This window comes from Haliotis cracherodii, unplaced genomic scaffold (genome assembly GCF_022045235.1).
Source record: "Haliotis cracherodii isolate W230 unplaced genomic scaffold, xgHalCrac1.p SCAF_8, whole genome shotgun sequence".
In the NCBI taxonomy this organism is placed as follows: domain Eukaryota; kingdom Metazoa; phylum Mollusca; class Gastropoda; order Lepetellida; family Haliotidae; genus Haliotis; species Haliotis cracherodii.
In genome coordinates, this window is record NW_027266341.1 from 26,813,797 (window position 1) to 26,831,627 (window position 17,831).

At 40.6% G+C, this 17,831-nt stretch overlaps 2 protein-coding genes across 10 annotated transcripts in view; both read right to left on the reverse strand.

Moving 5' to 3' along the window:
* The window catches only part of LOC139450608 (probable phosphorylase b kinase regulatory subunit alpha), a 73,207-nt gene that overhangs the window by 16,754 nt on the left and 38,622 nt on the right, over positions 1 to 17,831 (reverse strand). For 5 of the 9 annotated variants that reach the window (XM_071232375.1, XM_071232377.1, XM_071232380.1 and 2 more), the window contains exons 20-26: positions 16,284 to 16,337; positions 8,058 to 8,123; positions 4,974 to 5,196; positions 4,294 to 4,369; positions 3,745 to 3,822; positions 2,205 to 2,281; positions 1,205 to 1,283 (exon numbers count right to left, since the gene is read on the reverse strand). In XM_071232375.1, coding sequence (XP_071088476.1) covers positions 1,205 to 1,283; positions 2,205 to 2,281; positions 3,745 to 3,822; positions 4,294 to 4,369; positions 4,974 to 5,196; positions 8,058 to 8,123; positions 16,284 to 16,337 — 653 coding nt within the window. The remainder of the gene's footprint in view (positions 1 to 1,204; positions 1,284 to 2,204; positions 2,282 to 3,744; positions 3,823 to 4,293; positions 4,370 to 4,973; positions 5,197 to 8,057; positions 8,124 to 16,283; positions 16,338 to 17,831) is intronic. The other 4 variants (XM_071232384.1, XM_071232383.1, XM_071232379.1 and 1 more) reach the window with 3 other exon arrangements.
* LOC139450192 (uncharacterized) lies at positions 5,211 to 6,930 on the reverse strand (the record flags this gene model as incomplete). The annotated part of the gene is made up of 1 exon (XM_071231869.1): positions 5,211 to 6,930. A coding segment is annotated over exon 1 (1,308 nt), but the record flags the coding sequence as incomplete, so codon positions are not given.

A 17,831-nucleotide genomic window follows, 5' to 3' on the forward strand; every position in this document is an offset into this window, starting at 1 on the left:
TGAGTATGGTTTTACGCCGCTTTTAGCAATATTCCAGCAATATCACGGCGGGGGACACCAGAAATGGGCTTCACACATTGTACCCATGTCAGGAATCGAACCTGGGTCTTCAGCACGACGAGCAAACGCTTTAACCACTAGGCTACCAGACCGCCCCATCACTGAACAGTAAGGGTGAGTGAGGTCAACTCAACAATTAGAAGTATTACAGCAACATCCTCTTCAGGGACATAAAGACTGGCTTCACCCACTGTACCAACATGGAGGATGGAGATTAGGTCTGGGCCTGCTTGCACAAAGCAATCTTAGCACTAAGACTGCTGTATGTCTATGTTCAAGAAGTTAAAGGGAGTTGTGATATTGGAATATTGATACGACCACATAAAACCTCACTCACTCATTCACTCACTCACTGAAAATAACAATACGATATGACTTCCATTGGTTGTGACGTCACAAATTGAAAATATGTCATCTGCACTATAGGCTGACTTCCGTGAAATTAATTGTCGGGCTGTTTTTACTTTTATTTTTTTCATTAACTGACAGTCAGTAATATATAGAAGAACTACCGTATTTGACGTAATAAGCGCCCAAGGTGCTCTCAAAATTAGAAATAGGGGGCTCTTATCAGAATATTATTTTGGTGGAAAAAACAGAGTTGAAAGATAAATTTTGTGGTTTATGCTGACGGCCTGAACTGTTACATTTTTCCAGAATTTAATTTCCCATAATTAAGGGTGCATATAACACACAAGTGCGTATTATACACGAATAAATAAGTCTTGTGCACATTGATCAATCGGAAGGGTTGCTAATTATGATTGTTCACTTGCCAATATATTAGCAAATGTTGCCGTGGGTACTTATTGGAGCTGGGCGCTTATTACGTCAAATACGGTAACTCGAAACTTGGAAACACCAAATTTCTGTCCCTCACGTGCCAAATGCAAAGCCTCAGGGCTTACAACATCCATTCGGGAAGATACTCAGTGATACCTCTTAGCTTGTTGGTGTGGTTGGGTAGCCTAGTGGTTAAAGCGTTCACTTGTAATGCCGAAGACCCGGGTTCAATTCGAAAAAGGGTACAATGTGTGAAGCCCATATCTGGTGTCCCCCGCCATAATATTGGTGGAATATTGCTAAAAGCGGCGTAAAACCATACCCACTCACTTAGCTTGTTGATAATGCTCTAGTCTCTCACCTGTGTAAGTGAAGCAGTGCTGGTATCCTCTCCACAAGCATCAAATATGATGGAGGCCAGCTCCTCTGGGGGAAGTGGACTAAAACAGACATTCGGATTGTGATTACCATATTCATTGTAACAATAACCTGTTCTACTCGTTTGATGGTATCAACTCATTTACAGATAGAATGGATGTCTGCAAAGAATGCCATCCACGCTTAAAATGATTATGGTTCAACTGTAGTTTTAATCACATTTGTAAAAGTGCATTTCACTTAGCACCTCCCACTCAAACTTACCTGGTGATGTCACACCTGTTTCTAGTAAGACCTACCTGGTGATGTCACACCTATTTCTAGTCAGGCCTTCCTGGTAAAGTGACACCTGTTTCTAGTCAGACCTACCTGGTGATGTTACACCTGTTTCTAGTCAGACCTACCTGGTGATGTAACACCTGTTTCTAGTCAGACCTATCTGGTGATGTCACACCTGTTTCTAGTCAGACCTACCTGGAGATGTCACACCTGTGTCTAGTCACACCTACCTGGTGATGTCACACCTGTTTCTAGTCACACCTACCTGGTGATATCACACCAGTGTCTAGTCACACCTACCTGGTGATGTCACACCTGTGTCTAGTCACACCTACCTGGTGATGTCACACCTGTTTCTAGTCAGACCTACCTGGTGATGTCACACCTGTGTCTAGTCACACCTACCTGGTGATGTCACACCTGTGTCTAGTCACACCTACCTGATGATGTCACACCTGTGTCTAGTCACATCTACCTGGTGATGTCACACCTGTTTCTAGTCACACCTACCTGGTGATGTCACACCTGTGTCTAGTCACACCTACCTGATGATGTCACACCTGTGTCTAGTCACATCTACCTGGTGATGTCACACCTGTTCTTAGCCAGACCTACCTGGTGATGTCACACCTGTGTCTAGTCAGACCTACCTGGTGATGTCAGACCTACCTGGTGATGTCACACCTGTGTCTAGTCACACCTACCTGGTGATGATCTTCTCCCTGTCGGGGGGCATGCCCACGGACAGCTGTTTCTGTCTCACCAGCAAGTCTGTAGCAGCCTGGACAGAGGGGTAGATCACTGTGTCATTCATTAATATTCAAAGGAAGAAATACCACATTTTGGTCTCTAAGGCAAGCCTTCATTCAACACTTATCGAAAGTCACACATGTATATGACTAAACAGTTATTTTTCCAGTGGTTGTAGTCATTAATACAATGTATTCTGAAAAATCTTTCCTTAAATTATTATCATAGCTCTGGAGAAACTTACAGTTCAGACATCAGTTATAGCCAGGCATACTTAGAACCCATGCACTCTGAGAGAGGAAGGATTTGGAATCCCACCAATATCAAATGGTATAAAAAACCAGACATGTATCTGTCAACAGTCAACATTACTAATGTCTTTAGACCCATGAAGATCCAAGTCAAGAAGAGGTCTTTAACAACCCATGCTTGACTGTAAGATTCAACTATGCTTGTCGAATGTGACGACGAACGGGATCGTATGATCAGGCTTACTGACGCATGTCATCATATCCAAACTGCATACATAGGTGCTTATGATGTCAATGTCTGGTCTAAACTCGATTATTTGCAGATTGCTGTCATATAGCTGGAATCTTGCTGAGTGCAGTGTTAAACAACAAACAAACTTATGGCTTTATTTAATCTCGGACTTCACCATAAAGTGCAATGATGTTCCGTGTGAGGCCTGCCCTATCTAGTGATGATGATGTTCCTTGTGAGGCCTGCCCTATCTAGTGATGATGATGTTCCGTGTGAGGCCTGCCCTATCTAGTGATGATGATGTTCCGGGTGAGGCCTGCCCTATCTAGTGATGCTGATGTTCCGTGTGAGGCCTGCCCTATATAGTGATGATGTTCCGTGTGAGGCCTGCCCTAACTAGTGATGATGATGTTCCGTGTGAGGCCTGCCCTATCTAGTGATGATGATGTTCCGTGTGAGGCCTGCCCTATCTAGTGATGATGATGTTCCGTGTGAGGCCTGCCCTATCTAGTGATGATGTTCCGTGTGAGGCCTGCCCTATATAGTGATGATGATGTTCCGTGTGAGGCCTGCCCTATCTAGTGATGATGATGTTCCGTGTGAGGCCTGCCCTATCTAGTGATGATGATGTTCCTTGTGAGGCCTGCCCTATCTAGTGATGATGATGTTCCTTGTGAGGCCTGCCCTATCTAGTGATGATGATGTTCCCTGTGAGGCCTGCCCTATCTAGTGATGATGATGTTCCGTGTGAGGCCTGCCCTATCTAGTGATGATGATGTTCCGTGTGAGGCCTGCCCTATCTAGTGATGATGATGTTCCGTGTGAGGCCTGCCCTATCTAGTGATGATGATGTTCCCTGTGAGGCCTGCCCTATCTAGTGATGATGATGTTCCGTGTGAGGCCTGCCCTATCTAGTGATGATGATGTTCCGTGTGAGGCCTGCCCTATCTAGTGATGATGATGTTCCGTGTGAGGCCTGCCCTATCTAGTGATGATGACGTTTAACCTTACCAGGGCCAAGTCCTCCACTCTCTTCTTCAGCATCCCAGCTGTGTGTCGGACCAGCCACCACTGCTTCCAGTGTCCCGCCTGACAACACAGACATCAGGTCAGCAACGTCCTACCTACAGTTCACATCTGACATCAGGTCAGCAACGTCCTACCTACAGTTCACATCTGACATCAGGACAGCAACGTCCTACCTACAGTTCAAATCTGACATCAGGTCAGCAACATCTTACTTACAGTTCACATCTGACATCAGGTCAGCAACATCCTACCTTCAGGTCACATCTGACATCAGGTCAGCAACGTCCTATCTACAGTTCACATCTGACATCAGGTCAGCAACATCCTACCTACAGGTCACATCTGACATCAGGTCAGCAACATCCTATCTACAGGTCACATCTGACATCAGGTCATATCTGACATCAGGTCAGCAACATCCTACCTACAAGTCACATCTGACATCAGGTCAGCAACTTCGAGCTACTTGTAATCAGGTAATTAATGACTGGTCCATAATTTATAAACAGGTCATATAAGACTGTGTCTCACCTTCTCATACAACTCTGTAAGCAGCTGCTTGACAGTGCATGTGTCCTCGCCGATCTTGGTATCATAGTCAGGGCCTCTGTAAACAAGCATTAGTACTTAGAACGACATGACAAAGTGTCACCATAGTGATGATTTGCCCGTAACCTGGGCAACAGACAGCTGGGCAGACAAAACAGTGGTTGATAGCATGACCCACTACATCGGAGAATAATGTCACAATATTGGAGTATGATGCCACAGTGTTAGCAAAGTCCCCAATTCTTTGACCACCTCTGTGATCTAGTGGTAGAGCGTCCTCCTAGAGAGCGGGGTCCGGGGTTTGATCCCGGATGTGCCATACCAAAAGACGTTAAAAGATGGTACTTGTTGTTACCCTGTCTGGAGAAGGACTGGTCGGCTCGGAGTCAGAATACTGTGTCTGAGTGGGGTATTCATGTGAAACTGTGTCATGGTATCTCAGTGGGCTAGCACTATAAATCGGCATCAGTCAGGACTAGTTCAAGCAGCCACACACACATATGCATTCACGTAAGTGCAATAATCTTAGACGCAACAGTAAACCCCATTTCACCTCACCTCCACCTCACACAAACTCTTCAACACCCTTCATTCTCCAGTATAAGAACCTGGTGAAACAAGGGATAAAACACTACTGATGTAAGAGGCAACCGTGTACTCACTTCTGTATGTACAGGTAGTGTATGATGTCAGCTTGCTCCTGCAGGTTCTCAGTATGGGACAGTGTCTCAACCAGCTCAGTGATGTTGATCTCCTCTTGGGTGTCCACAAGACGTTTCCGGTGACCTGTGGGGGAGGCCTGGGGACTGCCGAGGGGGCTGCTGCTAGGGGGTGCGTGGAGGCTCTCCCTCGACTCCTTCAGGTGCATGTGAAGGTTACGGAACTCTGTGGGAGAGACAGGAGAAAAGAGTGAGTGATGGACTGTGTAGAGAGACAGGAGAGAGGGGTGCGTGATGGAATGTGTAGAGAGACAGGAGAGAGGGGTGCGTGATGGACTGTGTAGAGAGACAGGAGAGAGGGGCGTGTGATGGACTGTGTGGAGAGACAGGAGAGAGGGGTGTGTGATTGACTGTGTAGGGAGACAGGAGAGAGGAGTGTGTGATGGACTGTGTAGAGAGACAGGAGAGAGGGGCGTGTGATGGACTGTGTAGAGAGACAGGAGAGAGGGGTGCGTGATGGACTGTGTAGGGAGACAGAAGAGAGGGGTGCGTGATGGACTTTGTGGAGAGACAGGAGAGAGGGGCGTGTGATGGACTGTGTAGAGAGACAGGAGAGAGGGGTGTGTGATGGACTGTGTAGAGAGACAGGAGAGAGGGGTGTGTGATGGACTGTGTAGAGAGACAGGAGAGAGGGGTGTGTGATGGACTGTGTAGAGAGACAGGAGAGAGGGGCGCGTGATGGACTGTGTAGAGAGACAGCAGAGAGGGGTGCGTGATGGAATGTGTAGAGAGACAGGAGAGAGGGGTGCGTGATGGACTCTGTGGAGAGACAAGAGAGAGGGGCGTGTGATGGACTTTGTGGAAAGACAGGAGAGAGGGGTGTGTGATTGACTGTGTAGGGAGACAGGAGAGAGGAGTGTGTGATGGACTGTGTAGAGAGACAGGAGAGAGGGGCGTGTGATGGACTGTGTAGAGAGACAGGAGAGAGGGGTGCGTGATGGACTGTGTAGGGAGACAGAAGAGAGGGGTGCGTGATGGACTTTGTGGAGAGACAGGAGAGAGGGGCGTGTGATGGACTGTGTAGAGAGACAGGAGAGAGGGGTGTGTGATGGACTGTGTAGAGAGACAGGAGAGAGGGGTGTGTGATGGACTGTGTAGAGAGACAGGAGAGAGGGGTGTGTGATGGACTGTGTAGAGAGACAGGAGAGAGGGGCGCGTGATGGACTGTGTAGAGAGACAGCAGAGAGGGGTGCGTGATGGAATGTGTAGAGAGACAGGAGAGAGGGGTGCGTGATGGACTCTGTGGAGAGACAAGAGAGAGGGGCGTGTGATGGACTTTGTGGAAAGACAGGAGAGAGGGGTGTGTGATGGACTGTGTAGAGAGACAGGAGAGAGGGGCGTGTGATGGACTGTGTAGAGAGACAGGAGAGAGGGGCGTGTGATGGACTGCGTAGAGAGACAGGAGAGAGGGGTGCGTGATGGACTTTGTGGAGAGACAGGAGAGAGGGGTGCGTGATGGACTTTGTGGAGAGACAGGAGAGAGGGCATGTGATGGACTTTGTAGAGAGACAGGAGAGAGGGGTGTGTGATGGACTTTGTGGAGAGACAGGAGAGAGGGGTGTGTGATGGACTTTGTGGATAGACAGGAGAGAGGTCATGTGATGGACATGTTGCTCAACCATATTGACAACCAATCTCCATTCAGTCGTTGTTTATGACAATTACAGCAGACTGGTACATACACTTCACAACTCATACCAAACAAGAGAACTCCAAATTCAGTTTAATGAGATTTAAAATTGGCAAGCATCAGCTAAAGCAATGTTCTTCAACAGAAGCAATTAAGAGAGTGGATGTTTAATTCTATATATTCTACACACAAAACACTACACTACAAAATGAAGAAAAACAAGCAGCAGAAACATTTTTGAAAAAAGAAATACACCTTTAACTACTTTAAACACAGTTACAGCTATGTTAATAACTTAAATAATGAACAATATGATTCTACTGAATGTATTAATAAATGTATATGATAATTAGGTAATTAGCAAAGACATACATTTACGTTTAAAATCGAATATATAAATGCAGAGCATGAAAATTACAACTGTTAACATTAGACTGTAAAATCATTATTAACATCTAAGTTAGTCCTTGCTCAGAGAAGGAATTATTCAAGTTATTGTTTTATGAACAACAAACTAAAAAATTCAGATTCAATCATACAAAAAATGTAAAGAAAATAACAGCAGCTTGCCTACTGAACTATTCCAATCGAAGTTCAAACAACATAAGTCCTTGTTGTACATTGTAACTGTCAGTTACATCACGTTTTGACAGATTACAACACAAGCAGAACAGTCCTGCAAAACACATGAGTATGATTGGTAGAGGGCATGGCACTGGGGGGGAGGGGGGGGGTCAGGGAGGGGATGGGGATGGGGTGTCTTTAGATGAAACATGGAGGGCATGAAAGTGTCCACTTGTTACTATGGAAACTGGGGATTCATGTCAGTGTTCTAAATTACTCATGGTTGAGAGATAGAGCCTCTTTCAACCTGCAATTGCGTGCTGGGGACACATTCTATCCCGGTCACTCATAAGAACACATCCACGACTATCACAAACTTGATAAACCCAGAACCAGAAAAATCAATCAAAAGATTAAATTTAGTTCTATATGCCCGCACATTATCTTTGATGGATTAGAAAAGTGAGAATATACAAATAATAACATTTTGAATGACACTTAATCCAACGTATTTAAATTGTATTTTCTGGCCACTACACCTAATAAAGAGAACAAAACTCTCTTACAGAAGTAAATATCACAACTATCAAAATAAAAACATCTTGCATTTCAAACAGATTCACCGTTTACTTTCCAAATTAAAACACCTTAATGTAAATAAAATAAATATTGAGCTACACATATTTATTTTTATTTCAAACAATACCCAAGCTAACTTCTTAGCAAATATTTGTAAATAATAAAGTTAAAAAGTGTGGCCTATCAATGTCAGCTTGTTGAGTGTTTGTAATGTGAGACACGAGGGAAGTAGTGTTGAAGGAAGAGTACTGTACCAAGATCTTCATTGCAGGAGGAGGTAGGACTCGTGGAAACGCTACTATTGACACTACGACTGCCCACTTCGTTGTTAGCGGAAACAAACAGGCAAAGGTCAGTCACATGCATGGAATACACACTGTTACCATCAAAGGTAGTCTTTAGAAGTTCTTCAGGGAACAATAGACTTTCGAAAACATCAGATCAAACAGAGTCGAGATTCAAACCTGGTTCTTTGGCATGACCAGCGTACACTTTAACCACTAGGCTACCCAACCACCCCACTGAATTTTAAACATTGAGCTGACTCTGACTCAAAGTAAAACAACTGTGGCGTTACAATGATGAGGTGTCCAAATCATTGTATCCTCTTTCAACTCGGTTTCATGGGAATTTGAATTTGTGACTATATGTAAACAGTTAAATGAATAGTAAAGTTTCAAAATATCTTACCACATTTCCATTTTATGTAATTTGTAAAAACTACGTCTTTGCTAAAGACTACCTCTGAATCAAGAAACATCAAAAACAAAGTTAATGGGAATATATTCAGAAAACTGTAAACAAATTAAATTTAAAGATTTCCTCAATGCAATTATGAAGAAAATATCACACACAAAAAGCCTTATAAATAAATGTTTTTGATTGTTTATTTTACTAAACAACACCCTTGGTTAGTGTTCCAAACTTCTCTCAAACTTCCCTGCTACGAGGAATCCTTTAAACGTTTTTGTTATTGAATATTGAAGTTATTAATTACATAACTGTACAAACAAAGATCACTTGAAAGAAAACTTGAGTTTCCTAAACAGCCAGCGTTGACAATGCTTGGATTGTGTAAGACTCAGGAAAACACCGCAGTAAACAAACCCCTTTGTAATAAGTACACCAAATAAGTACACCAAACGACCAGTTGCATTAATCCATTAAGAAAACACCGGCACATGGTATGAATTCAACATTTCAATACAGTGGTGGGAGTTAGTGGGAGATAGTGGGCCAGAAGTTCATCGAGGTTTTATATGAAAAGAAACTGAATTGCAGCTGATATTAGTTAATATCTTCTACTCAAAATGAGGACCATCTGATTGTTTCATATACCGTATGCCGCTGTGTATAAAGCGACCCAACATATTAGATGACCCCCCTGTACACGCCTTCAAAATCGACCCCAAATTCTATACTCCGTGTATAAAACGACCTGGAATGATGTTTGGAAATAGTTATTGGAACAGTTATTTCGGACGAAATGCGAAGTTTTATTGTCAGATGCTGGGCTGGCTATCAAACGCCGGTTGACATCGCCAGTGGAACAAAGTGAAACAACTGGAAATATATGTGAGATCTTCGACTCCGTGTATAAGACGACCCCCCCTTCTTAGCCCCCTAATTCTAGGTACGAAAAACTCGCCTTATACACAGCGATATACGGTAACTATAGTTAATCTGTCAAAGCATGACATGATATGAAGGAATCATGTGGTCCTTAATGGTGTTAAGTAGTATATCTTTCACCAAGGTGTTAAATAAAACCCTTAAACAATGGGCAAAAATACACAGCAAGACAAATACATGTTATGTATGTATTGATTGATTGATTAATTGATGGATTGATTGATTGCTACCCTGGCACTAGACAACCAAAACAATAGCAAGTGCTTGTCTTTCTTTTGTGATCTGTGTTTCTAAGAAAACTACCAAACACTCTCAAATACTTTGTAGAATACACTTAATAAATTCTTGATTGAATTTTTTGCAAAAACGGGTTCCAATGATGGTTTTGGACATCAGATGTAAATGAAAACATTATCAAAGAAAATTTGAAAATTATCAATGCAAATACATGAGATGTATTTACAGAATACTTTAAAAAAATAATCTTTACATATCTTTGAAAGCTATCTTATATCTGTGTATCAAAATTATTACTGACCTATCAATTGAATGTTTTGAGAGTGTTCTCCGTTACACAAGAGTCACAACAGACTACCAGATACCAACAGAAGTGACATAGATACCTTCATCATTTACTGGGCTCACTGCACAACCAGAGAAACAGTTATAAGAAAAAGTTGTAAAACAAATCAGCAACTAAACTTTCACAACACAACAGTTGAAAAAACCTTATTTCCCACCCTACAGCTTCTCCATCATCATCATGACATCAGCATGTTTCAGCACTGACTTCAGAATGTTTCAACACTGACTTCAGAATGTTTCAGCACTGACTTCAGAATGTTTCAGCACTGACATCAGAATGTTTCAACGCTGACATCTGCATGATTCAACACTGACTTCAGAATGTTTCAGCACTGACATCAGAATGTTTCAACGCTGACATCAGCATGATTCAACACTGACTTCAGAATGTTTCAGCACTGACTTCAGAATGTTTCAGCACTGACTTCAGAGTGTTTCAGCACTGACTTCAGAATGTTTCAGCACTGACTTCAGAGTGTTTCAGCACTGACTTCAGAATGTTTCAACACTGACATCAGAATGTTTCAACGCTGACATCAGCATGATTCAACACTGACTTCAGAAAGTTTCAACACTGACTTCAGAATGTTTCAACACTGACTTCAGAATGTTTCAACTCTGACTTCAGAATGTTTCAACGCTGACATCAGCATGTTTCAACGCTGACTTCAGACTGTTTCAACACTGACTTTAGACTGTTTCAACACTGACATCAGAATGTTTCAACGCTGACATCAGACTGTTTCAACACTGACTTCAGACTGTTTCAACACTGACATCGGAATCTCTCAAAACTGACACTGACATCAGAATGTTCCAACCCTGACCCAAAGCGCCATGACTATCGAACATCTTTGTTTTATAAGATTCGACAATCAGAGTACAAAATGCTTCAGTGAGTATGGTTCCTGGCTTGATCAGTGTGCTATGACTAGAGGAAGTTTGGGTACAGCCAATGCTTATGACAGCTGAAGAGTTGAGATCATTTTTGCAGAGTGAGTGAGTGAGTATGGTTTAACGCCGCTTTTAGCAATATTTCAGCAATATCATGGCGGGGGACACATTTTTGCAGAGTGAGTGAGTGAGTATGGTTTAAAGCCGCTTTTAGCAATATTCCAGCAATATCACGGCAGGGGGACACATTTTTGCAGAAGAGGGCCCTGTTCCACAAACAATTGTACGGCTACGACTGTTGCAAATCTATGATAAAGTAAGGGTGACCTGACCCTTTACTATGCTAACAAAGACAACAATATTACTTTGGCTGATGGGGTCATTCCTGACCATAGTCCCCCTAGTCTTGTACCAGGGTACATTTCAGTCTATCTATTTACACGGGTTTGTATGATACATTTACGGGCACTCCACACACGTCGAACTGTAGCCAGGATTTGGTAAGTTGCCGTGTATGGAGGAGCCGGACACTGGTGTGGTGCTGACAAACCTAGAAACATAATCAGGGTGAACCGAGATTCGAACCCACGATCCTAGGTTTCTGGCATGCCCAATGGATGCAACACTGCACAGTGAATTGTGACACCTCAGACGACAGGGCCTGTTATGGGTGAGTGAGTGAGTGAGTTGGTTTTAACGCCGCTTTTAACAGTATTCCAGTTATATCATGGCATGTCAGCTTTATGTGGGAGGAAAGCCCGAAGTGATGCAGGTCTCAGACGTTAACCACTTCAGTGAAACCCACGAGCACGGGTATGGTGCTGACAAACCTAGAAACATAATTGGGCGAACCGGGATTCGAACCCATGATCATAGGTTTCTGGCGTGTCCAAGGGACGCAACTCTGCACAGCAAATTGCAGCGCTTTAGACGACAGGGCCACCCGTGCCGCCCCCAAAACATGTCATGAACACATCATCAACACATCATGAACATGTGAACATTACATGAACACAAAAGGAAGTGATGTTCCATCTGTTATGTTCTCAAGGTCTCCACAGCAAGAAGTAGAGATGAATGGTTCTACATACAACAGCATGCAATCATCACGATATTAAACAGCATTTAATCAAAGTGAAAAGCCCTAATGAAGCAAAGAAAATATACCCAAAAACATTCATGTCCAAATGAAGCCAAACTAATTACCATGCTGTATGCATTATGAATTGATGAATTGATGAATTAAGGCAATATATATGACATTATTGAAAGAGAGATTATTGCATGTGATGCCAAATTTGACATGAAATGTGACATGAATGTGAAACCTTGTGTGACATTATTGAATGTGACAGCTAATGTGACATTATTGAATGTGACACCTTATGTGACATTATTCAATGTGACATAATTCAGTGTGACACTATGTGACATTATTCAGTGTGACACTTGTGACATTATTCAATGTGATGCTATGTGACATTATTCAGTGTGACACTTGTGACATTATTCAATGTGATGCTATGTGACATTATTCAGTGTGACACTATGTGACATTCAGTGTGACACTTGTGACATTATTCAATGTGATGCTATGTGACACTATTTGACACTATGTGACATTATTCAGTGTGACACTATATGACATTATTCAATGTGACACTATGTGACACTATGTGACATTCAGTGTGATGCTATGTGACATTATTCAGTGCGACACTATGTGACATTATTCAGTGTGACACAATGTGACAATATTCAGTGTGACACTATGTGACATTATTCAATGTGACACAATGTGACAATATTCAGTGTGACACTATGTGACATTATTCAATGTGACACAATGTGACAATATTCAGTGTGACACTATGTGACATTATTCAATGTGATGCTATGTGACACTATTTGACATTATTCAGTGTGACACAATGTGACATTATTCAGTGTGACACAATGTGACAATATTCAGTGTGACACTATGTGACATTATTCAATGTGATGCTATGTGACATTATTCAGTGCGACACTATGTGACATTATTCAGTGTGACACAATGTGACAATATTCAGTGTGACACTATGTGACATTATTCAATGTGATGCTATGTGACACTATTTGACATTATTCAGTGTGACACTATATGACATTATTCAATGTGACACTATGTGACATTATTCAGTGTGACACAATGTGACAATATTCAGTGTGACACTATGTGACATTATTCAATGTGATGCTATGTGACATTATTCAGTGCGACACTATGTGACATTATTCAGTGTGACACAATGTGACAATATTCAGTGTGACACTATGTGACATTATTCAATGTGATGCTATGTGACACTATTTGACATTATTCAGTGTGACACTATATGACATTATTCAATGTGACACTATGTGACACTATGTGACATTCAGTGTGATGCTATGTGACATTATTCAGTGTGACACTGTAAACAGCTTTATTTCTGCGCCGTTAAAATATTGCGAATACCACACCAAAGACAATACTGCGACGAGATATTTTTGCGAGTTGCCGTTTTGAGATGACACCTCGATTACCAAACAATAGACAGCCTCTCTCCGAAGCTAGTTAATCTGAGTTGGCCGGAAAGTTGACCAGTGTCATGAAACCGATTCACGCAAGATGGCTTGTTTCCTGTGTGGACAAAATTGCAAAGGACACTGACGCAATCAAGCGAGGTTGGAAGAAGGCAGGATTACTGTGAGGCAACAGTGACACTAATTGGTCTGTTTACACTGTCATTTGTGATGTATTGTGTGACCATTCTGCATTCATTTGTGTTTTTAACTTATTGAGTAACTTGTGGTTCTGGTTGATGATTTCAACATTTGATGACGTGTTGCAATGAATAAAATATGTATCTATTATTTATACTTATTTTTGCGTTTTTAATTTTTGCGATTGAGTCTCGTTCGCAAAACTCGCAATAATAAAACGGTCGCAAAAAATTCCCTGTTTACAGTATGTGACATTATTCAGTGTGACACTATATGACATTATTCAATGTGACACTATGTGACACTATGTGACATTCAGTGTGATGCTATGTGACATTATTCAGTGTGCCACTATGTGACATTATTCAGTGTGACACAATGTGACAATATTCAATATGATACTATGTGACATTATTCAATGTGACGCTATGTGACACTATTCAATGAGACAATAAGTGACACTATTCAATGTGACACTGTTCGGTTTATGAGTTGGGCTTACTAGAGTATAGTTTCAGATCAGTTCATGAGTTGGGCTTCCATATCCTACACATAGAGTATAGTTTCAGATCAGTTCATGAGTTGGGCTTTCATATCCCACACATAGAGTATAGTTTCAGATCTGTTCATGAGTTGGGCTTTCATATCCCACACATAGTTTTCAAATTTGGTAGAGACATGGAAGAATGTCCTATCAAGAGTCCGTTACTCCAAGATAAATGTCCCAATGCTATTTGTCTCCAGGAAATCCCTGCCACAGTCAAGCATAGTTACAGGTTTGTGGCTGCACTAAGTGACCTTGAACGTGACTATTTCTTGTGACATATAGGAATAAACAGAGACCAGAGATACAATATCCATGGACAGTCACATCATGTTTGCTTTGCTATAAATTCAAATAAAACCATATCTTTCGACCAAGACAGGGGTTAAGTTAAGACCTGCTTACTGGAATTTCCAACCGGGAAATATGGCAACGTAGGTAAAGAGCATTATCAGCTCTTGAAGCAGAACAAGCAAGATTAACACAGCAGCAGTTTGTGCTTAAATGTGACAGCATCAAAATATATGGGGAGAGGTGGGTTTCTAAGATTTCTTCATAAAGCTACTTTATTTCTGACCGTGACAACAAAGAGTCACCAGCACCATGTTTCCTAGGTTACAGAGAAGCAGTTAGGAAACATCTATGATCATGATGATCAAATTGTGAAACAATCCTACACCGTTGTAAAGTGAAACTATAATTAAAAATCAAATAAAACACTATTTGTGCATTTCATTGAAAAAAACAAATATGTTTTCACCGCCAAAATAATTTCACGCAATAGGACAAGATTGAAGGGCTAAGCTTTAGCACCACTATACATATGGCAACATATTCAGATTAGGTTTTGAAGACTCCACTGCCACACTACATAATATTTATCAAGTTAAACAATAAAAATTATGTAGCTAAAGAAGCTGGGTTTCAAAAAACACTCTTTGTTTTATATAACAGAAAGTAAATAATATGCCCAAAGATACTTGGAATCAAGATGTACCCAGTGTTGGAGACATGTCAGATATCCTAGTCAATTCTGTGCTAACTGTCTAAATATAGTATAATCAAATGTGTTTTACAACTTGTTTTTAAACAAAACTTTGCATAAATGACTAAATTGTAAATATATTAACTTGGTCTCGTCGCTATATGGCTGCGATAATGCCGATGCGAAGTTAAATTTTAACTATCTCACTAACTGTGCTGAACTGTTGAAAATAACGACAGAAAACAGCCAAATATCCAGAAAAAAGTTGGTTATCATGGTTAATATGGACACAGTATTACTCATAAAAGTTGAGGAGTTACAATTGTTTCAGCTTCACAGACTGACTGTATTTCCACCACTGAGAGAGGGTTGTAGAAGTCTGTATTAACATTAGAAATTCACACATATATTGTGAACATACAAGGAAAGATATATAGAGATAAGAGGGGGTGAAACTTCTACAATATCTAAATAACCATAATTCCTCTTAAATCTCACACACAAATCAAAAAAGGAAATCCTGTATATACTGATGAAAAGAAATAAGGGAACATTGAGACGGGAGTTTAGCGTTTAATTCTGAATTTAAAAGAAGTCAGAGATTGGCAACACAGTCCAATCCTCGCTGACTTCGACTGCAACAAACAAACATTTTTTTACTGACAAATGCAGTAGATATTTATCAAGGTGTTTGAAGTGTGCCCTTATTTTTTTACATGTGTATGATGATCAAAAAATATTTTTGGAAATAGTGATCATAATCAGATACACTAACAAAACAACACTTAGTACAAATTACAAAACAAAACTATACATATACACTATACAATTGTATACTGTTAGTTTCTGTGTTTTTGAGTTATGGTTTTTAACATTCTTATATTCACCTCACAACTGTTATATTCCCAGTAGAAAGGTTTTAGAGGAATTATGGAAGGGTAGTGTACTAGGAGGCAGAGTAGATAACATGCCTGCTTCAGTGTGTCAAAGCTCATGCTCTCGCCCACCCCCAGGGGCAGTGGGGGTCTGCCTGTCCCCTCAGCCCCACCCCAGAGGCACCGAGGGGTCATGCACTGCCCGACTAATACCTACCTGTACTAGGGCTACTGACTTTAGGCTGTAAACTTTCCAACTGGGCATGGATTTCTTGCAAAAACACATTATTCATGTCAACATTCCTGCCTAGTTAGTACAGCAAATATCAACATATACCACAATCAAGTGAACAAAAAAATGACTATAGTACATATATATGTGTCATAGTATTTAGGAATGGAATTCAAGAAATTGAATTTCGGAATGAGTTTAATATAACTGTTTTTTAACAATTGTAATTATAGACTCGCATGTGCAGAAAATATAAAATAGACGTGTCAACGTTATTTAGTTTATGAAATCTGTGATTTGTTTGGAGAGATTTGACGCTTACAACATGTACAATAGTACATTCTACAAGTTTTCCACTAATATTACTTTGTTTGTTTGTTGTTTAACACCACACTCAGCAATATTCCAGCCATAAGAAGGCGGTCTGTAAATAATCGAGTCTGGACCAGACAATCCAATGATTGATAGTATGAGCCTAAATTCACGCATTTGGGATATGATGACATGCATCAACCAAGTCAGCAAGCCTGACGACCCGATCCTGTTAATCGCCTCTTACAACAAGCATAGTCACCTTTGGTTGCTGAAAACCTTTTCTACCCCGGATTAATATTACTGTCTAACCCACTACAGGGAAACCTGACTTTGTTTCAATATATCCTTTCAACATGGACTGTGAATGCATAATGGGTTCTCTACATTATCTGAGAGTAAGCAGGACAACATTGACGACCATAATTTTGGGAACTGTTTACCTAACATCTTACATACAAATCCTACCTTTTCAGAGACTGCATGAAATCAATATGGCTGCGTTATCAGCCATCTTGTACTTTAATAAACAAAATTACTACATTGTTCAATGTGTTCAAATGTGTTAAGGTTTTGACCAAAAAAAACAAATAATAAACTGATGATCTTTTAAATGGATTTTCAAATATCCTTTGTGTAATAAGTGTAACGTTTTGTTATTAAAGTCTTAAGCATATAACTAAAATTAAAATGAAAGTTGCTCTTCATTTTCAAAAAGTTAATGACACATGCATCCAAGCTCCAAAGAATTTCTGCTGATTACCTCTCTTGAAAGCAATATCTTTTTCAATGTTATATCGTTTAATAAATTCCTTTTAATAAACATGAAATAAGGTCTTGTATTTTGGAATTTGCATCTATATATATAGAATTCTGCAATAAGTAAAAGTAAACTGAACACTTTAACCGTTTTTATGTTCTCTTTAACTCCAAAAAGTATCAATTCTTCACAAAATGTCCTATTATAAACATGAAAGCACTGGTCCACACTGCTCTTCATCCCAAAATAGTTTTATTACATCACATTTCCAAAACAAGTGAGTAATTGTTTCCTTTTCATTGTGACAAGGACCAGCAGATCATTTTGAACATATTTAAGTATATACAGAAAAAAATAGAGGTGAGAATTCCTGGGGTCATTTTGTATTGAAACCAACAAAGTTTTACATCCTGTGATGGACTGAATATTTTATGACAGATATTGTTCCAACTGAAGTTTTC